At 35.9% G+C, this 26,231-nt stretch overlaps 1 protein-coding gene across 8 annotated transcripts in view; it reads left to right on the top strand.

The window, feature by feature from the left end:
• LRRC7 (leucine rich repeat containing 7) overlaps positions 1-25,233 on the top strand; it is a 579,044-nt gene extending 553,811 nt beyond the window's left edge. For 4 of the 8 annotated variants that reach the window (XM_017532080.2, XM_037739837.1, XM_037739842.1 and 1 more), the window contains exons 26-27: positions 5,999-6,073; positions 22,685-24,392. In XM_017532080.2, coding sequence (XP_017387569.1) covers positions 5,999-6,073; positions 22,685-22,792 — 183 coding nt within the window. In that variant the 3' untranslated portion in view covers positions 22,793-24,392. Of the gene's footprint in view, positions 1-5,998; positions 6,074-22,684 lie in introns of all 8 variants that reach the window. The other 4 variants (XM_037739858.1, XM_037739854.1, XM_037739849.1 and 1 more) reach the window with 2 other exon arrangements.
• The last annotated feature ends 998 nt before the right edge of the window (positions 25,234-26,231 follow it).

Below are 26,231 nucleotides of genomic sequence, written 5' to 3'. Positions count from 1 at the left end.
TTAGTTTTGGTTCAAACCTAGAGAAGTCCCTCTATGATACGTGAATCCACAGGATCTGTGCCTGTCTCAAACACGTCCGAATGCTGGTGTCTGAGAAGAGCAAAGGTTTACACTCTTGAAAGGAGCTTGTAGCACCTACCATGTTGCTCTGTTGTGAGATACCCTCTAGAGGTGGTCCTGAAGGAAAGCCATTGTGCTTTCAAGTCGCTAAAGAACCTGAGGTGAGAGACATAAGAAAAACCCACTCAGAGATGCCACAAGCCACTAACTACAGTGGATTCTATTAGCCATTCGTATAAAGGCTATAGTAATGATACTCCTGACTTGGAGCTACTAAAGGAAGTAGTCCCTTGAAAGTTATTAAAACTATTAGAAAACCCTGCAGATGGGACCCCTGTCCATTACTAAAAGTGAACAGCACCTGGAGCCATTATCACTGTGAGCCACCACCAGGAAACCATAGGTGAGGCAGGAGGAACTTTCCAGCCCCTTCTCATCCCCTTCCATAAATAAGAGGTGCCAATCCCCTTACTTTTTAGGAATTCAAAGGAAAGATGGCAAATATAGGCCTTTCAATATATGCTAAACAGAGAGGAAAAGAATTTTTTCTGCCAATAAATCTGGTATAGTTGGAGACTCAGAAATTCTCAATGTGGGCTTTGCTAGATTAAAAACCTTGAGTTGTAGATTGAGTTTCAAAAGTTAAAAAATAAAAATAGAGACAGGGTCTCGCCATTTTGCCCAGGCTGGTCTCAAACTCCTGGGCTCACGTGATCTGCCTACCGCAGCCTTCCAAAGTGATGGGACTAAGGGAGTGAGCCACCATGCCTGGCCAAGTTTCATACTTTTGATAATTACAGTAACATTTATTGACACTATACTGAGTGTCATCCATTGTTCTATTTTATATGCGCTCAGTCACCTCATCTAACAATTATGTGAAGTATGTACCATTATTAACCCACTGATGAGGAAAAGTTAAGTCCATAGAAGTTAACTTGTGCAAGGTCAACAATTGTAAATGGTGAACACAGAAAGGTAAACTCAAGAGCTATGCTCTTGACCACTGCTTGCACAGTGTGGTAGACAGAAAAAATGGCTTCTCAAAAACATCCTAGGCTGGATACAATGGCTCATGCCTGTAATTCCAGCACTTTGAGAGGCTGAGGCGGGTGAATCACTTGAGTTTAAAAGTTCAAGACCAGCCTGGGCAACATGATGAAACCCTGTCTCTACTAAAAATACAAAAATTAGCCTGGTACGGTGGCGCATGCCTGTAGTCACAGCTACTTAGGAGGCTGAGATGGGAGGCCTGAGCCCAGGAGGCAAAAGCTGCATTGAGCCATGATCACGCCACTGCACTCCAGCCTGGGCAACAGAATAAGACCCTGTCTCAAGAAAAAAAAAATCTAACTCTCAGAACTATGAATATGTTACATTACATGGCAAAAAGGACTTTGCAGATGTGATGAAGTTAAGGACCTTGAGATGAGATGATTACCCTGGATTATGCAGATGGGCCCAGTGTAATCACATGGGTCCTTAAAATGGAGAATCTTTCTCCCCCTTAAGAGCATTGAAGAAAAATAGAAAAAAAAAGAAAAAAGAAAAAAAAATGGAGAATCTTTCCTAACTGCAGTCAAAGGGAGATGTGACAGCAGAAACAATGGTCAGAGATGTACATCATTGCTAGCTTGAAGATGGAAGAAGGGGATCATGAGCCAAGGAATGTAGACATTTCCTAGAAGCTACGTAAGGCAGAGAAATGGATTCTCCCCTAAAGATTTTAGAAAAGAATGCAGCCCTACCAAAACTTTTGTTTTAGCCCAGTGAACCCTGTGTTGGACTTCTAACCTGCAGAACCGTAAAATAGTAAATTTGTGATGTTTTAAGCCACTAGATTTACAGTATTTTGTAGCAGCAGTAGAAAACTAATATATACTGCCTCATTGAAAAAGAGAGTTATTGAGCCCCTTCCTGTGGGACTTGACAGAAGCAGAGAGAATGCTTCATGGTATGTAAATTAAACTTGAAATTAAAGTTGCTGCTACTTTTAGCTCCTGGTTTTATAGGTTATTATATAACAGCAGTTTTATGATAAAGAGTGCTATGCAATAATAGGCTATTATAATTTTTCATCTTGACTTACATGAATGCATTATGTAGCTAGTTTTAAATGTATTACATCAGAATTTGTCCTTCATTTAGCACTCTGCCAAATGTTACAGGAAACTGAACACATTTATGATCTTGCTAGCAGAGTTAAAAGATTTATAAGATGCCATTATTTGGATCTTTGATACACACAAGTCGGTTTCTTGTTGTTTGAAGTTAGGAGATAACTTTTCACCAAACAGTAGAAAGATATTATTTCTAATTTTTAGAATACAAACAGACTGATGATTTCCCAGCAAATTCTGTCATCAGTGCCAAAGTATTCTTTAAAATCTCAGGGTAAAATGAGTCGTTAAAAGGGTGACACGTTGCTACAATGAGCTTTTTCAAAACAGGGTCAACATTTTCACGTTTCTCATCAATATTCATCATAGAAGAGATCACAAAATGGCAAAATGGGTTTAGATTTATCTGGCCTCTTTCATATAGCAATGTTTATCTGCCTAAATACAATGAAAAATTGGGGCACTGACCTTTACAGACAGGCTTGGGAAACATTCCACCTCCACAAATAGTGAATGCCGCAGACCGTGATCAAATGGAGCAGTCATTGCTTTCTGTTTGTATTAATGTGGCAGTATGCTGGCTGATAGGATGTATGTGGAAAAGAGGAAACTATACCAATGGGCAGGACCAATTGGTCTTACTTGATGAAGTTTATTCATTGAAAAGACATGATAAAATTAAATAATAAAGCTTTAGGAAAAAAGTAATACATACTTTAGAAGACTCAGGCCACCATAAGAGAAAGCAAAGCAAGTCTTCAGAACAGAGGTTGAATCCTCCAGAGCCATGTGATAGGTGAAATTAAACCTGCCAGACACCACGTTTGTATTCTTTCAGCAGTCAGGTGCAGAGTGTTGCTAGTTCCTCCTGGCATTGTAGATACGATGGCCATAATTCAGTTCCTATGATCTGGATTCATACAAACATTTTGAAAACTGTTCCTGTACAATGAGCTAAAGAAAGGCAATCTAAATTAACTGGGTAGCAGACATTTTGACTGCTGAGATAAAATAATAGTCAAAACAACTTCACTTCCAGCAATCAGAGATGTAGTGGCTTATTTTGGGCAACAGAGTCATTCTGCCTATTGTACAGAGACCCAGTAGCAAAGGAGGGGCTACCAAGAGGACTGATTGTATATATAGTCTCTTCAAATGATGCAATATGAGAGCTCTTTGCCCACTGTGGAAAGAACTATGTGGATTATATTTGTTGTCACAACTAGTGCTGTGCACAGGTCTCGTGGATTAATAATTGAGTCTTACTTAACTGTCTTTTTTCAAACAACTAGTTTCTTTTTTCTTTTGAATTGACCATTTGTACAATTGAATTGGCCAAAGCTATTAAAGCATCACTACTGAGTGCCAACACTAACCCAAATTTTTAAATTTTGTTTTATTTTCTTAATCCTATAAGTAGTGCATAATCATTGTAGAAAAATAAAAAAACACAAATAAGCAAAAAGAAAAAAATTGATGTCCCATTACCTAGTATTACCACTGTTAATGTTTAGGCCTTGCAGATATTTGCCCACACAAATATATATATATACACACACACATATATATATATACACACACATCTCAGCAAAAATAGCATCCCACCACATACAATGTTTTATCATCTGCTTGTTTCACTAAACATTTATGTACGTCTACATCAGCCATTTAGGACTTCACTTTTAATGAACACATATCATTCTATTGTAGGGATTGACTATAATGTCTTTAATCAATGCCCTGTTATTAGACTGTTAGGTATGGTTTGTAATTTTTGTTATTACAAGTAATACTATGATGAACATATTAGCACATGTATATTGCATATTTATCCAGTTATATCCTTAAGTCCTAGAAGTCTAATAACTTGCTTAAAAGTTATACAGTTTTCTATAAATTTTGATGCCTATCTGTAGTTTCATCTTTAAATAAGTAGGAAAACAGATTAAAATCTGAAAGATAAAAATCATTCAAAAGACTTAAATTAATAGGTTTCATAAACTTCTGAAAAGTCAAGTGAAAACACAAGTAAAAGTATTTTAGTTTGGGTCTGTTTGTTAAAACATTTACACATACACACACACACATACACACACACACACAGAGTTATGAGTTTAAGTGAGTTACTATGTTTAAAAATCAGCAAATAACATGCTTTTCTAAATAATAGGCAAGAATATCAAAATATTGTCTTCTATTTTAATAATTCTTAGGAATAAAAAACTATTAACAGCTATATTGAAATATAATTCCTATACTACAAAATTCACCCTTTTAAGGTGTACATTTATGTGATTTATGTATTCAGAGTTGTGCAACCATTATGATAATCTAATTTCAGAACATTTTATTTTGTACAAAAAGAAACTCTGTACGTGTTAACAGTTACTCCCCAGCTACTGGCAAATGCTAATCTGCTTTCTCTTTCTATGCATTTGCCTATTTTGACATTTCATATAAATGGAATTATATAATATTTGGCATTTTGTAACTTGTTTCTTTCGCTGGGCATAATGTTTTCATAATGTTTTCTTCTATGTTGTAGCATGTTTCCATACTTTACTCCATTTTATTGCCAAATAATATTTCACTATATAGGTATATACCACATTTTCTTTATCCATTCATCAGTTCATTGTATGTCAATTAAAATCTTATCACCATCACGCTTAAAATCTTTTAGTAGCACCTGAAATTGATAAGAAGGTTTATGAAAGGCCGGCTTAATCTTGTTCTAACCTACTCTTGGCCTGATCCTGTGCCACACTCCCAACCCCGTCCACTGCCACCCTTCCGTCAGCACTCCAGCCATAGCAGAACCACTTCAATTTCCCAAATATAACAAGCACACTCACTTATGTGCTATCGTCTGTGTCTGCAACATCCTTCCTCCCCTTACCTCTGTGGATGCCTTTTGCCCGTTCTTTATGATTCAGCTATCAGGTGTCTTCTCCTCTTGGAAGATCTAACACGCAAATATAAGCTGGGTACATTTTTTAACAATCTGTTATACCTCTGTCATAACACTTGTCACAATGTTTTATAATTGTTGCTTTTCTTGACTTCTCTTCCACTAGATTATGAGCTCATTAAAGCCCAAACTATATTCTGTATATTTCTATATCATGAGCCACCCAGGCCCAGCATGTAGTAGACATTTGATATGTTTTCTTTATATACATGGTCAACAAAATTAATTCACTTTTTTATAAATTGCATTAATCAATTTAAGGATTTTTATGACCATATAGTCATAAACTTTATTTAAAATGCATGTTCCAGTTTGCTTATGTTTAATATGTTCATATGCATTTTATATTAAAATTCTCAGTAACATATGAAACAATATGCATTAAAATAAACCAGAATGTATATGTAATTCTATAAAGTGCATATTGAACTTAGAACCTATCAAATAGGAGACGCTTTTTCCAATACCTTCAACTGCCTTTAATGGAGACATGTTTAAGTAGAATAAACTTAAGGCAAATTCAGAATTTATACAAACGATGGTTCAGTATCACATTTCAAATGATTTAAGAAAAAAATCATTAAGAATATGCCATGAGATCAATTCATAAATCATAATTGCACTTTCAAAACAAGATAAGCTGCTTTTTACAAGCAAAAATGTCGCTTCTCTTAAACTTGGTTTGGAGAGTGCTGCCTTGCTTAAAAAACTATAATAATCTTTGAAGCCTACATACATAAACTGTTTCTGAATCTGTTTTCACTGTTTTCTATATGAATGAAGATTTTTTTAAGTAGGCCCGGTTCTTGGTAATAGAATCCTAACCTCTGTTACTTCTGACTTATAGGGTATCTTTGTTACTAGGGTTCAGCCTGATGGGCCAGCATCAAACCTACTGCAGCCTGGTGATAAGATCCTTCAGGTAAGAGAGATAAAAGAAATGCATGCACATGGCAATACTGAAACAAATATGTAATCATGTTACCAAGTTAAATGTTTTGAATTGAACAATTGAAAATAAGTCCTTCTCACATTGCTTATTTGCCTTTATTGTTTTGCGGCTGAAAGTCAAATCAAAAACAATTCAGTCTGACAGAACCATATGGCCCTAGCACCTTACAGTACTTGGCACATGACAGATGTTTTGCATATTTTTGTTGAATTGAATGGAATTACTTGATTATATAAGAAATATATATATATGAATGTATGCATAGTTATCAAGTGAAAGTAAGAGTAAGTGCCCAAACACAGTGTCTGTGTGATTTTCATGAGGGAGAAGGAAATGGTCCATATTTAATTTCTCAACCACAGGCTTACTGTCATTTGACTGCTGTGAAATACATAATATATTCTTCTACTCCCCCTGCTTAGGTAAACAAAAGTTTAGCTGTATGTATATAAGGTGACTTTTTAAAATGCACTGTGTGATGGAAAAGGACTTTCACTAACTTAAACCTCTGCATATCAAAAAAGAATCTCTCCAATAAATAATTAAGCAAATACTTTACATAACTTCATTTATTTGGTTTTTTATCCTTTTTCTTTCTGAATTCACTTTCTTTAATTTTTTTCCTTTGTTTCTTATCAGTGATTTGAAGCTCATGAATTCACTCTCTAAGAGGTTCATAATCATTTTCTACATTCCAAGGAAAAGCTCTTAAGCATTGTTGATGTATTTAAGATTCAGCAATTTGACTCAGAACCCCAGAAATTTCCCATTATATAAATAGGCGAAACTACCTGATATTACTAATATTTGACCATTTGCAACAATTGTGAAATGGTTCAACATAATATACTGAAGATTTAGACTCACTGAAAAGACAGGACATGTGAAAAAGAAACCTTAGGTCAGCTATACGTATACACATAGTTAAGGAATGCAAGGATACCCTCAAGTCAGCTCCGAGGACTCCAAGGAGATCTCCTATCTCCAATGTACTGAGCTCTCTCAGAAAGTTCTAGAAAAGTAGAAATCCTAAGATTGCTTTAACATTTCATTCTCAGAGTTGTTTTTGTTTTTTTTTTTTTTTTTTTTTTTTTAAAGTTTTTTTTTTTTTTTTTTTTTTTTTTTTTGAGACAGAATTTCGTTCTTTTTACCCAGACTGTAGTGCAATGGTGCAATCTTGGCTCACTGCAAACTCCACCTCCCGGGTTCAAGTGATTCTTCTGCCTCAGCCTCCAAGTAGCTGGGATTTGTCATGTGCCACCATGCCCAGCTAATTTTTGTATTTTTAGTAAAGACAGCGTTTCTCCATGTTTGTAAGGCTGGTCTCAAACTCTCGACCTCAGGTGATCCGCCCGCCTCCGCCTCCTAAAGTGGATCACAGCATGAGCCACCACAGCCAGCCTCTCAGAAATGTCTTAAACTAATTAGCAAGATTACGATCAGCTACTCAAGTTTTCAAAAATGATTGTTCTCTGAAAAGAGTTTAAGCTACTATTGTGCCAATGTCACAATAGAAACACCACCCAGGGCCTGAGTTCATTCTATGTAGGCAGAAGATGCATATAGCAGTTGGTATTTTGAGCTAGAGCAGAGAAACAAACAAAAATAAATAAATAAAATTTTTCTTTAACACCCTATTATGGAAGTTCTGTATTTTTAGATAGCCTAAATAGTCCTTTGATCTTAAATATTTTACACCATGTCTATGGGCCTCAAATTCGTTATGTGTAAAATGAACTGCTGTTTATATTATATCTGAAATCCCCCCCAGTTCAGAAATTCAACTCTTTGAAAATTGTATGAATTGAGTGAAAAACAGCCAAGAATAAACTAACAACATAACCCCCTAACATTTGGTAAATACTACTCATTAATAAAGAAAATAGTTAACTTTTTTCTCCACTGAATTTCAAAGAAATTATTTTAAATTCTACGGTCTGGAGAAAAATATATAGCCCATTAATCTCATATCTCTTACCTACTAGAATGTGAGACTGGGTAGAAAAGTATGCTATAGCTTGAGCCAAGGTTTCAGAGTTCCTTACTCCATGACAGAAGTAGCAAAAGAAAGATATTTTTCCTTTTGCTAGAATTCAGAAATGTATACATAAGTATTATAACAAATTATACACAGCATGTCTTGCAGATGGGAACCTAGGTTAGTGTCAGGCCAGACATGATGGCTCACACCTGTAATCCTACCACTTTGAGAGGCAGAGGCAGGAAGATGGCTTAAAGTCAAGTTTAAGACCAACCTTGACAGCATGGTGACACTTCTTCTCTATAGAAAATTAAAAATTAACCAGGCACGGTGATGAGCACCTGTAATCCCAGCTACTAGGGAGGCTGAGGTGGGAAAACTGCTTGAGCCCAGGAGTTGGAGGCTGCAGTGAGCTGTGATTGTGCCACTGCACTCCAGGCTTAGTGACAGAGCAAGAGTCTGTCTGAAAAAAATAAAAATAAAAATAAAGCAAGAGTCCGTCTCAAAAAAATAAAAAATAAAGTGTCTACTTGCAAGGTACTAGAATGTTCTTTTCTGGCTATGAAATTCTAGAATTATATGTGAGGACAAGAGGGCTATGAGGGTTCAGCATTTCTAATCCTGGAGAGATATATAACAACAGCAAAGTGCAAGGAAATGGATTCCTCATGCAAGAAGTAAGAAGAAATTTTAAGCCAGGAATACTGCAGAAATGCTACACCCAAGATGTCTCTTCTCTCCACAAATAACTATCAAGGATGTGCCAGTTTATTTTTCTATAGAACTCACTTGTACCTAGTCCAATAAAATCAAAGCCCATTTGCAATAAAGAGAAATGTGCATAGACTTTAATCAAATAAGTTATGTATTTACGGTTTCATTCATACTAATTGAAAAGCACACATAGCCAATTATACTTTCTGAAAGAAACAAGAATGGCTAATCCTAAAATGAAATTGTTTGCAATGTCAGAAGCTAAGAAGAAAAGCTATATTTTTATCTACTTATAATTACTATTGTCTCAGTTTAAAGAATGCTGGGGGGAAATGGGTTAATAACATTGAGTTATCTATCACTTAAAATATCAAATCATGTGTTTTTAATGGAGCACATTTATTTACAAAGCTTAATAGCAGTGTTCAACCTGGAGAACTGAAGTAAAAGAAAGGAAAAAAGAATAGCCTTTCCTAAGTGACAACATTTTTTGGGGTTTAATCTAACCCAATAGCAAATAGCAAAAGATAGATAAGAGAGCACAAGAGATATACCTTTCCCAATCCCTCTTCCCAAACCCAGAATTTATTAGATCTCTTTCTTTCTCTGTAACTCTTTTTACCATCCACTCTCTTCTTATTCTGCTATGATGTTATGAGCATGTTATTTTAATTACATGAAGATCTGGCAATACGGGATGATGTTAATTAAAACATATTCACATAGTTTTTCTGCCATTTTACAATTCATTTCCCCAGAATAGACACATTATAGTTACTCTAAGACAGTGTGATGCATGGAAGAGCAACTGACCTTTCATAAACTCACCTTCTGTGAAGTTCAATTTTATAACAGTAAGAGGAAAAACTGAAAGCATGTGGATTATAAAAATACGTTAGATTGAGCCATCTGAATTTGCCAATACTTGTAATGACAGTTTTGTTAATTTATCATCATAGTTTCTTTTTCCTAATGTTCTTTTCAGCTAAAAAATTCAGTCTAATTCATTACACATTTTTATAATTTAAAATATATATGAATACAGGAAATCTAGTAATCATAGTTACTCTGTTGAAAAGATGAACAGACTAGAAAAAAGAATATATTATGTCTGATAGTTAACAACAAATTCACCTAACCTAAACTCAATGTAACCTAAAACCCACTTGTAAGTATGCCCTGTTTTCTTGAGGTAACCAAACCCTCTCTATTTACCCACCCCCATCTCCATACATGAGCCTAATTTTGTCAGGAGAAGAGAAATTAAATAACTTATACAGAATTAGTTAATGATATCCAGATTTTGCCAGTAACCAAAACAGATTTCTCTAATATGAGGCATATAAATACAGTATCTTAATTTAAGATAATCTGATAGTCTCTTTTACCTTGCCATCATGTTAAGGGTTTTGGAATTTGCAATCCAAACATACTCCTTGTCTATGGCTGTATTTCAAGATGCCAAAAGAGAATAATCAATGAGATAATAATTCAAACAAGCTAGATATTTTTCTTTTTTTTTCTCATCTTAGAAAGAACCTTGGCCCTATAATTCACATAGACAGGTTCAAGAAACTACTGTCAACAATAAGTCTATCAACAAATACTTGGACTATTACACTTTTTTTTACTTTCTTAAAGTCAGTTTTTGGTAAGTTGTTTGGCTCAGAGCATCTTATCTTGGCCAAAATCATGGGGTTTGATGCCCGTTAGGCCGTTATCGCTGCTCTGTTCCATAACCACTGACAACTTCACTCCACATCCTGATTAGTGTCTTAACGGGGAATATCATTAGAAGCCCCTTAATAGATAGGAGGGAAGTCATGTGTCCTAAGGGAGCTAATAGCTAGGGAGACAAGATGAATGTATGTACTCATTAGGAAACTAATAAAGTACTTGATTTTGTGATGTATCTAATAAATGTATCTGTGTTAAGAGAATGGAGTGATTAACATAAAAGTGTGTACCCTGGGAGGCAGAGAGGATGGCCACTCGCAAACAAAAATACAAGATGTAAGACCCTCCTCTATCTTACCTCCTCCAGTGAATCAGTGAGGGAATGAAAGAGGAGACATGTGTGGTAGGGAGCACTGAGGATCATGGAGATCTCTGGTTGCGGAAGGAACCGAGAGAAGGGGGTTTACTCCTGGTGGAGCAGAAGTTCCTCCAGGCTTAACAGAGAGAAAAGAAGGAGGAGGAGGAGGAAGAGGGATATCTGTGGGCTAGACTGGTGTGAGTTTTCAGGAGCAGGGGTAAGAGATTTATGCTAGAAAGGGTGAGTATGGAGTATAAAGGAGAGAATATTGAGGAGGAAGACCCCAGACTCATGTGTTAGAGCATGAAGAAGGGAACCCTGCTATTTTAATAAGTTTTTCATGGAGTGGAAGAATTTCAGACATGGAGATGAGTTGGAGCAAGGCTGGCGATGGCGGTAGGGGGAGACAGCAAGCAAGATATAGTGTTCAGGGCTCAGAATGGGAGTAGTAAGTTCAGACTCCACAAAGAAAAGTCTAAATGAAATGCCTGTGTATGGTTGGATCTGTTGTACACAGATATATATACAAACACTGAATCCAAGCTTCCTTGTCTGAACAGAAGTTTGATGGCTCTCTTAATGACCAGTAGGTGTAATCAGCTTGCAAAGAGAATTGTCTTGCTTAGGTGAAGCTCACTTATTCAACAGCCTCACCTATCAGAAACAAAAACATAAGCTACAGAACAAAGTGCTTCTGAGGATCCAAAGTTAATGCCACAAAGCCCATGCACTACTAAATCTCATGCCTTTTACTCATAAGAGAAATACTTGGGAGTCTTTTATTTAGCTGTCCAGACCACCAAGGTGAAAGCCTGTGGGTCCATCCAGGCTCATTACCAGAAACAAGAAGTCATAGCCCACAGCTTCACTCTGTAGTAAGAGAGAAACTTCCTTTAAAAGCCAGAAATGCCGGGCGTGGTGGCTCAAGCCTGTAATCCCAGCACTTTGGGAGGCCGAGGCGGGTGGATCACAAGGTCAAGAGATCGAGACCATCCTGGTCAACATGGTGAAACCCCGTCTCTACTAAAAATACAAAAAATCAGCTGGGCATGGTGGCGCATGCCTGTAATCCCACCTACTCAGGAGGCTGAGGCAGGAGAATTGCCTGAACCCAGGAGGCGGAGGTTGCAGTGAGCTGAGATCGCGCCATTGCACTCCAGCCTGGGTAACATGAGTGAAACTCCGTCTCAAAAAATAAATAAATAAATAAAAGCCAGAAACAAAGAGAACAACTTCTTTAAAAGCCATAAACAAGACTTTAAAAGTACAGCAGATTGTACTTCTAAAATATTGTTTCTGGCTTTTAAAAGAAAGCTCTGTGCTTACAGTATAGAGCAGTTTTTCTCAATGACATCCCTCAACATATCTTCAAAAAAAAGAATTGATGGTCAGCCGGGCGCGGGGGCTCAAGCCTGTAATCCCAGCACTTTGGGAGGCCGAGGCGGGTGGATCACGAGGTCAACAGATCGAGACCATCCTGGTCAACATGGTGAAACCCCGTCTCTACTAAAACTACAAAAAATGAGCTGGGCATGGTGGCGCGTGCCTGTAATCCCAGCTACTCAGGAGGCTGAGGCAGGAGAATTGCCTGAACCCAGGAGGCAGAGGTTGCGCTGAGCCGAGATTGTGCCATTGCACTCCAGCCTGGGTAACAAGAGCGAAACTCCATCTCAAAAAAAAAAAGAATTCATGGTCAACTAAGTTTCAGAATCACTTCATACCGTATCCCTTGTTTCAGGATTTTACGCTGTACTAAACAGACTAGGAACTCTGAGAAATCTTACAGATACATCTTTCAATATGTTTAATCATACAGTCCTCTTTACCAACATCATCAGTTAACCACTTCCACACAACACACTTTGGGAAATGTTTGTTACAGAAACAAACTAACTGGGTCATGGCTGTGTCCCAGAGAGTGTTGATGTTCACGACTATTACCATAACTCATTAAGAAAGGGTAAATGTTCCTTTTCTGAATTTTTAAAAATTTATCCAGAAACGAAAACCTACATAAAGAATGAGAAATTGTTTACAAAAATGAAGTGTTTTGGACCCTTAAAGAAAGAAACTTAAAAGTTTTTTAAAGTTGTACTAAAACATTTCCCAACAAAGACAAGTAAGTTCCACATTTCTATAGTTTATCCTATTTGTGGTTAAAAATCAAAAGCTCCAGAGACATTGGGGATGAAGGACTATAGGGGAATAATCACGTAACTCTTAATGTTTTGGTAAATAATTGCTTATAATGATATAATACATTGAAGCGTATGATTTTGTTTAATACAATTTGATTAGAAGGGAACTAGAAATAGGTTTAAAAAACACATTTTCGTCAGGCGCAATGGCTCATACCTGTAATCCTAATGCTTTGGGAGGCAGAGGCAGGAAGATTGCTTGAGACCAGGAGTTCAAGACCAGCCTAGGCAACATAGCAGACCCCATCACTACAAAGAATTAAAAATTAGCCAGGCGTGATGGCACACACATGTAGTTCCAGCTACTCAAGAGGCTGAGGTGGGAGGATCCCTCAAGCCCAGGAGGTTGAGGCTGCAGTGAACTCTGATGGCCACTTGCACTCCAGCCTAGGTTACGGAATGAGGACCCATCATTAAATTTTCTTTTTTTTTCTTTTTTTTTTTTTTTTTTGAGACAGAGTTTTGCTCTTGTTACCCAGGCTGGAGTGCAATGGCGCGATCTCAGCTCACCGCAACCTCCGCCTCCCGGGTTCAGGCAATTCTCCTGCCTCAGCCTCCTGAGTAGCTGGGATTACAGGCACGCACCACCATGCCCAGCTAATTTTTTGTAGTTTTAGTAGAGACGGGGTTTCACCATGTTGACCAGGATGGTCTCGATCTGTTGACCTCGTGATCCACCCGCCTCGGCCTCCCAAAGTGCTGGGATTACAGGCGTGAGCCACCACGCCCGGCCAAATTTTCTTTTAAAATATGATTTTATATGCCAGATTTTGGCTGTATGTTATTATACATTTAGTTTTGTACATAATGTACAAAGTTCTTACACAGAAAACGAATAAAAATATTGAGGAAATACTTTTTGAAAATCAAAAAAAGTATTTTGAGTATTTAGCAAAACATGAAAACCAATAAAACAAATTAAGTTTTTTAGGGTGACTCTATCCCTTCATAGTTTAGCTAATAGAAAAGTAATATTCATTAAGTGTCTTTATTGTGTATGATTTAAATCATACAGCAACCCTGCAGGATATCTATTGTTGACAGGTGTTCAATAACGTATTTGAGTGCTTCTGTTGTCAACCTAAATAACAAACAGAGAGACACTTGAAAAGAAAATGATGTTTATTTGGGAATAGAGCATTTCAAATGAGAATACATGTGCCATAGTAAACTATGTGTGTATTCAGGAAGGTAAAGAAAGGCAACGGTTTTTAAAGGGAAAAATGAGCATTATGTAACTACTTTTAGATAATTATCCTTGGCTACAAAGATCAATAGCAAGGTTAATGCCAGTCCAAGAGTGGATAGCCAATTGCTGGGCAGATGTCCCTGCAGAAGTGCTTTTTGTGTAAGGTTGTGTTTTTGCAGTCCTTTGTGATCGTTTTTGTCATCAAGTATACAAGTATGAGACCCTTCTCTTCATGGCCTTACCCGGCTCTATTTGCCATGTTTTTTGTTTTATTTGGTTTGGTTTGGTTTGGTTTGAACACTAGGCATTCCATTTGATTATGACAACTTCCCCACCATTACACAATACTGATTCTCTGGAGCAAATTTTGCTGATAGTATCATATTCATTACGTTTTCTAATTTATTTGGAAAATATGCACCAAATGCCTGTTGTGTACAAAGTATAGCGCCGAGCAATGTAAACAATGCAATATGAATGTAACCAAGTTCCTGCCTTTATACAGTCCTGGAAATAGATACACCCAAATTCCACAAGCAGGAACCAAAGCAGGAAGAGAGACAAAAAGAGCTGAGTATCAAACATTTGATAAAATGAACCCCAGCCTGTCATTTAAGAGCAAGCTCTTTTCCAAAATAGAGACCAGACTGGCTACAAAGAGCCCCCTGAAAATTAAGGGTTGATTTTGCAACCTTGTTGGGAAATTGGCTTGCAAATCAGGGTAGGAAATTCATTCATTGGAGATGATCATTTGACATATTTGATAAAAAGAAAACAAGCATTAAAAAATCAAAGCAGATAGATAAATTTATTCAGATTTACTATTTATTATCACTTCCACACCTGAGTTTCTTTTCAAATAATTCAGTCTTCAGTTGAGTCTATTCTATCTTGCCATGTCTTTGATGAGCCTTAATTCATGAGAAATTCAAGCTGCAATACATGTGTGTACTTAACACAGAGGAGAAATTCTTATTTATGTTTTGTCTGCAATGATTTTTTTAAATACTAGAATAAAGCTTATTAAGACTTCCAAACTTTCTCACATTTACAAAAGCAATGTAAATTTTTCATGTGAATTCTCTAAGAACTGGAAGTCTGTAATTCAGGTTTTTGAAAGAAAGGTTTTATTCAATAGCTTAGCATAGAGTCAGTGTAGTATTTATTATGGAGTATACTCAGCCCTAAATATATCCCAATAATTAATGAGAGTACTCTTATCAGATTAAAATTTGAAATAAGAATTCTAGTTAATGTGAAGCACAATTATGATTATCTGAGATTCCCCCTCTTTCTCATGATCCCTGGCAATCAGGATTGAACACCATGAAGGCTTGCTCTTATAGCACTAATTTGGTTGCTGCATTATTTAGTTTTCCCTCATTCTAAGAGGTGTAGGCATTCAAAGTCCAAGATACCAATGTACTAATATTTCTCTAACATACAAAATTTATGTGTACTGGTCCTTTAAAAAGGCTTATTCCTGGGGTGGTGAATTTAAATCAGCCAGAAATCACATGCCCATATCTCTAAACTGATTTTTTTTTTTTTTAGAGTTTACAAAGATTTGTGCTGTCTTCCCTGTTCGATAATCCCACCAGCCCTGTGGCCAAGCCTTCTCTGAAGCTAGTTTTTAAACTTAGGGCTTTGGATAGTAAGAATGCAATAGAATTTCTAGGAGAATTATAACATCATCTGGACTGTTTCCACAATATAAACATCCATAACTGTTGGGAATCCATGAGCCCCACACATTGGGTGCCAGAATGTAGGGAGCCAGCCCTACATCACCCATGGGTACCCAGAGTTCAATGGTGACAAAGGAATGTGAAAAAGACAGATTAAGAGAGACAGTGGGACCAGGGGGCCGTCACTTCTTACTCTCATAGAAACAGTGAAGGCTCCAAGCTCTGATCATCTACACTATTTATTGATTACAATCACTTTGATCTAGAGGGTAGGGGGGGAGTGATGGTGGAGTGAATCAGTGAGCCGGAAGTGAATCACTGAGCCGAAACTGGTGTATCATCCTAAGGACTGATAACAGTGGCGGTTTGGGAGCTTCACAAAACAAGAACATGTGGTTATCTTCAGCTTATTATGTATGTACAGTTGATGGAACTCAGACCTTACAAGGAGCTTACAAGTCTGGCTATGTCATAGTGCTACGAAGGGGTTTTATGTCCTTGAGCACAACATTTATGGTAGCAGAGGTCACCCTGCACCAGAACATGAGGCATGTAGAGGCCTTCCTCCTCAGAGGCCTCTGCGGCCTTCTGCAATTTGTTGTTCCTTGTTTATGTGTTACTCATAACCAATGTACGTAGATACTCTGTAAGTCCTTTCTCCTTTGCTGCTTTTCCCAACACATAACTTATCCATTTAGCAAAACATTTACCAGAAGGTAATCAAACATAAATCCAGGAAAGGAGAGAGGAAATTCAGAAACAAAGTGTGTTTTACAATAGATTGATGAGCTATAATTGCAAAGCTCTACTTTTTGTTGGAATTGCAAATACTATTTTCATTAATCCTCAGTCTTTTCATGTCTAAATCATGAAAACAGACAATTGAAAAACATTTTGTGGCACAGAAGATAACAAATAAAATTAAAATAAGCAGGGTTATCTTCTGGAAATAACAATTACAGTAAAATGTTCCTTCATACTTTCAAATCAGCTAAAGCTAGAAAGTCATTAATTACATATTTTTGAAGAATTAAATTTCCCTTTTTAGATTGTTTTCTTGGTAACTTCATTTCAACTTAATAAGCCATTTAGTTCTCACTTTTTATTAGGTTTCAGTTTCCTCAAAAATGTACACATTTTATTCAAATCTATGATCGTGTGTTTATATAAAACATATAGGTAGACAAATTTGGCAATAAATTTTAACTTTTTTTAAAGTTAGTATTTGTTCTTCAAATCATCTTTTACATTTATAGTATGCATATATTAATATGTATACATACATGTAAATCATATGCATTTATTTTTTCAAAGCATCATGGGGTTTATATCTGTCAATGAACATTGCATATTACCAGCCTTCATTTCCTCAGCCTCGTCTTCTTCTATTCAAACACACCCCAAAAAAACAAACACAAAACTCCATTAGTTGAAATATTGTGATTCTTGTGGTCTTTATTTTAACTGGAGAAGCCCTATATGAATATAGTAACATAGTTGTTGGATTCCCTGCCTGAACTATCTAAGATGTAAGCCTGATAGCCATATTCATGTTAACAAATACAATGTCAATTCATTTTGCTCTTCTGTCCTAAGAATGAAAGAGGTTCTCTGGAACTGAAATTCATTATATCATCTCCTTCCACTCAAACTCCCTTTGCCATTCCCTTTGTCAGTGCCTTTCCCTGGCTTTAGACTACATAATGCTCTATAATCAAGAAATATCTCAATTACTATTAAAAAGTGAATTAATTTAATGAACCTAAAATATTAATTACAAGCTCACAACATCCAAGGAAACAAATTGTATCAAGATACAGAGATTTAACAACTGGCAAAAATTCCTACCTAGCCACTATCTGTATGATTTTGATATTTCATGTAATCTCTCTGATTCTCATGTTTTCAATTTTCAAAATATTAGGGCTAAGCAAGGGAAATAAGTTTTTTCCTCTGATATTTTCTCTTTTTATTCTTGTGACAATAAAAATTACATGTTTTTAATTCAAGAAAGTAAAGTGAAACAATATTAATAGCAGTGAGCACTTGACATATATTAACCCATTTGATCTTTAATAAGCTTTCTAAAATAACTCTTTCAGTGTCCTTCTGATATTTTAAAGCCACTCCCAGGCAGCACCTAGTTGTGATTTTTTTAAACAGGCCTCTTAAGTTTCACCAAAGCTCTAATTTAGATCCAAAATATGCCTGGGAACCAGAATTACAGAGACAGTCCTAATGTTCATTTGACTTGGTGATCTAACTTGCCAATCTGTTTATTTCTTTCTGGGAGATCAGCCCTATTTATGTGTTTTTAATGATCTTTTATTTATACTGACAAAGCATGAAAACTAAAGGTATGTGCTTTAAAGGTATATTAAAAGCTAAGTTTTAAAAGGGATCTCGCTGGCACTGAATGAGAACCTGAACTGTGGTTCTCAACATCTTGAAGCCTGGTTTATTAGAAACAGATCCACATTTAAGCTTAGAATTAATCCAGCCCTTTCTTTTTTCTACTTCTTCCTCTGTGTTGCACGCACACACAGAATAGTGTTAATTGGTGTCACTAGAAGAGATTTGATTCTCTTGGGTTTCCTATTGCCCTTATAAGCACTCTACCTTGCTCCTTCTTCAGGATGACTCTTTCCCAGATCACTTCCTGTCTGGGTTCTCAGGAGCCCAGGGTGTCTTATACCCTTCCCTCAATGCAGTGATACCCATGGGAATTTCTGTCTTTTACTTCAGCCATCAAGCTAGAGCCACCTTCATCTGGAAGGAAAGATTGGCACTGTTTCACCTTTCCCTACCTCACTTCAGACAGATTTTCTTAGATATATGGGTCAACAACAAACACTGTCTTTCAGTTCTGATATACACTGCCAAGACTGCAACCTCATCCTGTTTCCCCAGTTAGATTTCCCTTCTTTCATAATGCTCCCTTTGAAACTCATTTTCTGCTAAATCTCTCAGCATTCCATCTGTTAATACTAAGCTGCAATAAAACCCAGCCTCTGTTGCTGATGCTGCCACCTTGACCTCCTTCCTGACTCCACACTCTGATTTCCAAATACGTGATGAAGGGTTCCCTTGCATGTGTTAGTACCACAAACTCCATTGTCTTCCTGTCTTAAGGATAGGAAGGGATTCCATTTTCAGTTAATGGCATCACAACTTGATCCTTGGGTTTTTTTCTTATATCTTTGTCTAATCAGTTACCAAAGTTATAGATCCTACCTACTAACAGTTTCATTCTTTTTAATCTATTTCCTCTCAAGTCTCCTAGCATTGCCCTAGCAAATAAAACAATATCCTACTTTTTTCTACTTTCAAGAAAGCTCACCTATGGCCACAACAAGTAAATTAAGCCAGAGTTGAAACTATAATAAAAATGGAGGTTCAGCATTTCTGTAAATTTTTAATTTAGGACTAAATGTTATTTCTATCAATATTTTTAGAATAAGTTAAATTAAACCTGATATCTAAATGGGAATCACAGCTTGCAAACCACCGTAAAGGACAGAATTATGTTTGGAGGTGATATAGCAACAGTTTTTTTAAGGGAAAAATGTTCATTATTTTATCATGGCCAGTGAAATGTCAGCTCAAATCACATGACATGATTGTGGTCGTATTATTTTGGTGAAGTAATGAGAGAAATAAGAAGGAGTATTAGGGATCAGGTGATTCAGCCCTAGCCCTTTCCCTGGTTGTTTGACCTCAGACAAGTTGTTTGATCTCTTTAAAATTAAGGTCTTTCATTTATAAAATGACAGGATTAGTCTAAACCAGGAGTTTTCACACTGGGCTTTCATGAGCACAGTGGGGTGGGAAGGTATTGGCAAGTAAGCTGGTTCTCTGGGTGCAATCTTCCTTGCACCTCTCTCCCTTTCTCTGTCTCTCTCCCAAAAAGATCTGTTTAAATGTTCTACATATTGGGCTATCTCTCTTTCTTTTGGAGAAAATGTTTTTTGGACTAATGCCTTGTTTAAAAAAAAATAGCTCCTCTACATAAGTTTATTTTATGGTTGCTTCCCACACTAAAGCCTGTGGTCTCAATTCACAGGTTTTTGCTTTTTATTTCTTAGAAAAATGATTCCACACAGATACCATTTTAGAACACTTTACTCTGCACATACTGTTACAGAATTTATCTGAAAAAAAGACAACCGTTCACATACTGAGGACTGGAGGAGACTCTAGGAATGAGACAGCACAAGGACTGTGGTCCCTTGGGAATTGCACTTGTTCTATGCCCCAGAGAAACAGCAAAGAGAAGCTGTCCCTCTCTTCTTTGCCCTCCTCTGAGCTACTCTAGGACTTTGTTTCCCTCTTCAGATATTAATTCAGTTCAGCATACGTATGCTGAGGGCTCTTTCTACATAAGACACTTTATGTTAATTTTAGTTATCTGCATGACTTATTTGCACGTAACGAATGGCCCTCCTGAATGGCTGCTTCTTTGATTGGAGCCTTCTTGTTTCATCTCTTTCTTATTTCCCATCCCCAGGGCCTGGCACAATGCCTACAGAAGTGAGTACAAAACAGACATTCTTTGATTGAAAAAAATGCTGAAGTAATCACATTGAGAATAGACCTCTTTGAAGATCTTTCATGATAAAAGTACCACTCAAAATTAACAGCTATGATTGATTTTCTAAGTTTTATACCCCTTTTGCCCTTAACACTGATATTTTTTAATATTGATATTATGTCAGGTATGATGATGAAGAATATCCCATTCATGGCCTCCAAATCCTAGAAAATTTTTTATTTCTAAAACTGTGAGATATTTAAATTTTGAACAATTTCCTGAAAATTCTCAGTGGATTTTTAAGTCATTGCGATTCTAGGTTTGAGTCTGCAGGTAGAGAAATCTGAATACTCAGGAAGTCATTATTATGGTTTGACATTCAAGAACTCCATTGTTAAAGTTCAGTTTTAATTTCACAATGAAGGTATAACTTCTGGTCAAATTGAAGACATTAAGGTACACAGTGCATCCCTCAAAGCTACAGTGGAATTAATATTTATTTCATTCAAGTTTGCTATGTTCCTGATGCCTGAAACAGGTGAAGAATAGAAAAAAGAATATACCATATGCTGTATTCTTCACTCTCTATCACCAACTGATCAGAAATAACACAAATGTAACTTCATTGTCTGATTTTTCGTATAACGCAGAGCAAGAAATTTGAGCTGTGTAACAAACCCAAAGTTCTACTCAACTACTGTTTTCTGACACTGGAATAGCCAATGCCAACTTCTATAGGCATTTTCATTTATTAAATGTTGCTAAGGAATGCATTTAAGGTTTCTTTAATTTAAAGCAAATTTATACTTCTAATTACATGAATTTCCAAGAATTTCTATTCTGTCACCTAGTATTTTTTTACTGGAAGATTTACTATGGTTTACAAATGCAATATTTTGGAATCTTCTTTACCACATCATTAGTCAATTAATTTTAATGAACTAGTGATAAGATATAATGTATCAGATAACTTTCATCTAAGTTTGAAAGGTTGTATGGTATTTCTAGAGATATGCTGCTTTAAATTTGAAAAAGCTAAAGTCAGTGAAAGAGTTAAAGAAAGAATTAAATGATTGGTTATTTGAAATATTAATCATATTTTAAGAAAGCATACAAATAGTAAAAAAAACAAAGGCAATGTGTGCTCAAAATAAGTACCAGTCCCTTGAAAATTGAAAAAGTCAACCAGTGAACTGGCTCTATTACCTGTACTCAGCCAAACTGTCAACTTGACTGACTCTTTTCTGAATCAACTGAGTCTCAAACAGCAAGGAAAACAGTTACATAACTGTCAGTCATTCAGTTGCCAAGATTTATTTCTATTAAGTTTCAATAAGCTTGTATTTTATTTTGCCTTTATGGCAGTGAAGGCTTATGGGATACATTTCTTTCTGTATTAATAATAAAAATCATTCCAATCAAGACAATCTACAACTTAATGTAGAGAAAATCAAGGACCCATAACACTCACTACAGAGAACAATGTATATTTTGTGACATAAATATCACATAATAGACAGATGGGACTCTGAAATTGTAACCTTAGGCTATGTTTAAACTGAGTATCAATTGCTTATATCTATTATTCTTAACCAGAAGACAGCAGGCATGTCCTCTGTTACTAATGTCAGTGAGCTTTATCCCCAGGGAACACATCCCTTAGGTATATTGGATTGAACTGAGAACCACTGGTGTAGATAATAAGTATACTTGCATTTAGCAATAAGGGAAATAAAAAATATTTCTTTAATATAAAAGTGTATAAACCAAGAGCTTCCCAGTGAGTCAAAATAAGATTTAAATTTACGATAAGTGTCCAGTCATGTTTGGCATGATTGAAATATTTGGTCATGCTGATGAGTTTACATTAGTGTTTAGATAATTGTAAGGTAAGGGCTATATGCCCATTTCCAAATCACCACAATCAGTCCCTGCAAAAACAAATCAGAACAACAACAATGGAACTGAACTACTGTGTTACCAGTACATCTATCTGTTATTTACCAGGGTACATTTATGATTAGCACAGTGGCAAAGACATATTGGGTACTTCATAAATATTTGTTGAATCAATAAATTGGGTTGAATCTGGATAAACTTAGTTACATCCATAATTACGATTCCATTGTGAATTATAAAAACTGATAACTTTTTGTTGCTCAATGCTCCCATGAATTTCATGAATAGAAACGATACAGTGATAATAGTTTGCATTGATTGAGCTGTTCTATTTGTGTATTTACAGGCAAATGGACACAGTTTTGTACATATGGAACATGAAAAAGCTGTATTGCTACTGAAGAGTTTCCAGAACACAGTAGACCTAGTTATTCAACGTGAGCTTACTGTCTAAATATTTTTTATAAATAGTGAAGATACGTCTAGCCAGACCTAATGTTCACAAATAAATTTATACATAGAAACAAACTTTGCCAATTGCTGGACCAATGGCAAACATTAGTGCCAAATGTATAATACTATATGTTAGCACTGATCATCCTTAACAATGTTAACTCTATAAATATGATGTTCATGTGGTTATGTATTAGTTTTAATTGTCAGCCTCTGGCTGTGCATTGGTGCAGTTTTGTTTCTGTTTTTGTTTTTGTTATTAATCAAATAAGTTTCTTCTCAAAGTGGATTTCATATAATTTCGGAGCACGGAAGCACACACAAGCTCTTTATGAATTCTGCTCTCCATCAGAAACACTGCCTCAAAGTTGTATATGCCTTTATATAGAAAATACAAATATAAAGAATTGTAATTCCCATGAAATGTTTCTAGCACAAGGTATATGTTGGCATATATACAAAAAGAATATAGAGAAAAACAATATTTTCATAAGCTAAACATCTCGGATAGAGAAAAAATATATCTTAAAATAAGACTTTACTATATTGAATCTTTTTCAATAAAAATTACATGATAATGCCTTATGAAAGTAACTGTACATATGGTATAAAGTGTTTATATTTGGTTCCATATTCATTTGCTAAATTCTCATAACACAGAGTGAAATATTTCATAAATTAGCCATTTATCTCTGGGACCCGAATAAAAATAGGATGAGCTAATTCGTTCAATGCCTTTAGCTAATTACAATACATGCAGCGTTTAGAAACAGACTAAAGGTCATTGTAGTTAAGTCTTTTTCACCACAAATTTAAGCAGTGGATGATGGGTGGCAGGAAAGGTATTGCTTTATTTCTTTCAAGTTTATGTTGATTATAAACTGTAGCCCCTGTGATTTCTTTACTTGTAAATGTGGAATTTATTTGTGTGTTGCTTAATCTAATTTGCTACTTTTAAATTATTTAAAATGAGTTTCAGAAATTGATAAAATTTATCATTAAGAAAGACTGCTGTTAGAAAGTAATGGTGGGTGATTTTAAATCCTTGGTATTTAAATATGAAACTTCAAATATAATTTCTCAGAGCTGTGGTTTACCTGTATTATTAATTTAAATGGCTGTTCTTCTGAGCAGAAATAGATAAAATACTTTTTTTTCCAAAAACTGTTTCAAGGTATGTAAAATCCTGAATGCTTTCTCACTGGAGAGAAAGACAAGAATGGTTAACGTAGAATTATTTACTTTTCCATTGAAGCTATTTTCCTGTATAAATGATCAAAATTTATTTTATAATCCTTCAAAATATTTATCTTTCATATTAGTCATTAGTTTGATTACAATATTAATTTGAAATTCCAGGATAATTTCCCAGAGTTGTTTGCATGCATTCACTTTCATAATTTCACATAATTCTTTTGTTATATAATGAATTTACTTTACCTGCTAGTGTTTCAAGTATTGTGTGAGGATTTTCACAGTAGTATCACTTAGCGATGTCACCAAAGCTCTGAGAATAATATTTGTAAGTTAATTGTTTTATGGGGACATTGAAAATATTGTATTTTTGTAGGGTCTATTAAAATGAGTGTCACTTACTAGAAGTACAGTGGTATTTTTTGGCAATAGAATTTGTCACTTGAAGGCAAATAATACTTCACTTTATAAATGATGCACTAATTTTGATGTTGCTTTACGTCAGGGTGACATTATACCGTATTTTATAGGGTTCAATAATTAGCTAATGATTAAATGATTGGCCTATTTAATATGTTTCCCAGAAGTAACTTTTAAATGCATTTTAATACATTGAGAGTTTCAGGTGAGAAATGTCTTTCAGAGCCTAATTTTCTTTGTTGAAAACTCATGTCAAGCCGCCATGTCCAGATGTCATAGGATGATCATCATTAATCAAGATAGAGGCCTTTACTAGCCTCATAAGATTACTTAAAGAAAAAACAAACTCATGGCTGTAGTTTTGTGGCAATGAAACACTGAAATCATTCCATCAGTTTTTCTTAATCTTTTATGGGAGGAGAGGGAGAAGAGCCAGATATATACCTGCCCCAGGTCTTTTTCTTATGTCAGGTTTCTGCGTCAAACCCAGGGCTTCAGGAGATCCTTCTGAGGTACACAGCTGAGAGGATCATGATCCTCATAAACACCTCTGCCATTCCTGATGTGACAACATTGTCCTGAGCCACTACTTTAGTACTTCCTGTGCTGCAGTTCAGAAATGAGGAAAAGAGAGAAGGAATCCTTGACCAACTGGAAAAGTTATCTGATATGCCAAAGCACCTCACTGTCAGTTGTACTGCCGTGTTGCATACTGAGAGCAGGCAGGTAATAATGAAAAGAGGCAGGCCAGGCGCGGTGGCTCACACTTGTAATCCCCACATTTTGGGAGGCCAAGGGGGGCAGATCACTTGAGGTCAGTTTAAGAGCAGCCTGGCCAACATGGCGAAACACCGTCTCTACTAAAAATACAAAAATTAGCTGAGCATGGTGGTGGGCAACTGTAATCCCAGCTATTTGGGAGGCTGAGGCATGAGAATCAATCGCTTGACCCAGGAGGCAAAGGTTGCAGTGAGCTGAGATCATGCCACTGCACTCCAGCCTGGGCAACAGAGTGAAACTCTGTCCCAAAAAAATAAATAAATGATTTTTTTTTTAAAGTAGAAAAGAGGCAATATTTTTTAGGTCTACAGAATAGAATCACTAAGCACTGGAGGGGGATAAACCTAACATTCTACAGGTGATGAAAACCAGTTATACATTGATTTTTGATTATTGACTTTTTGCAGTAACTGGTTTTGCTGCCTGAAATTAAAAACTGGTTCATTTTAACAATTAAAAAAAAGTCAAGGGCGTGCCTTTAAAAAAAAAAAAAAGAAAAGTCAATAACAACAAAAGGACTGGAATTCATGATGGCTCCAACAGCCTCTACCTCTTGGTCTTCAATTTTTATCGGACCCTTTCTGCCGAGGAAACTGTTTATATGTGATGAGTCAGTAAGATCTAATGGAGGAGACTGAGAATGATTAGAGGTGGAAAGAGCAAGTGATGAAAATTACTAGTAGAACTGCTGCAAATTTTGCAAGACAAATAGACATTAGTGGACAATCTTTTTAACTATTTACAAGGCTTATAATATTTTGTCATAAAAACTCTGCTATGATAACTCCAGCCTTCTGACAACACAATAACCTAAACACACATAATAACTTCAAAGTACAAGTGCATTTTTGACAAGGAATATTCAAACTCACTATGAAATACAGATATTTACATTATGCTGATCTGTTGCTTATTGAAGCCTATAAAAGATATGTCTTCATTACTTAGAATTGTATTAGGTTGCTGCAAAAGTAATTGCAGTTTTTACCATTAAAAGTAGGGGCAAAAACCACAATTACTTTTGTACCAACCTAATACATAGATGT

This window comes from Cebus imitator, unplaced genomic scaffold (assembly GCF_001604975.1).
Source record: "Cebus imitator isolate Cc_AM_T3 unplaced genomic scaffold, Cebus_imitator-1.0 Scaffold3, whole genome shotgun sequence".
NCBI classification, from domain to species: Eukaryota; Metazoa; Chordata; class Mammalia; order Primates; family Cebidae; genus Cebus; species Cebus imitator.
The sequence above is the reverse complement of the archived record's forward strand: the minus strand, read 5'-3'. Positions and strand labels throughout refer to the sequence as shown.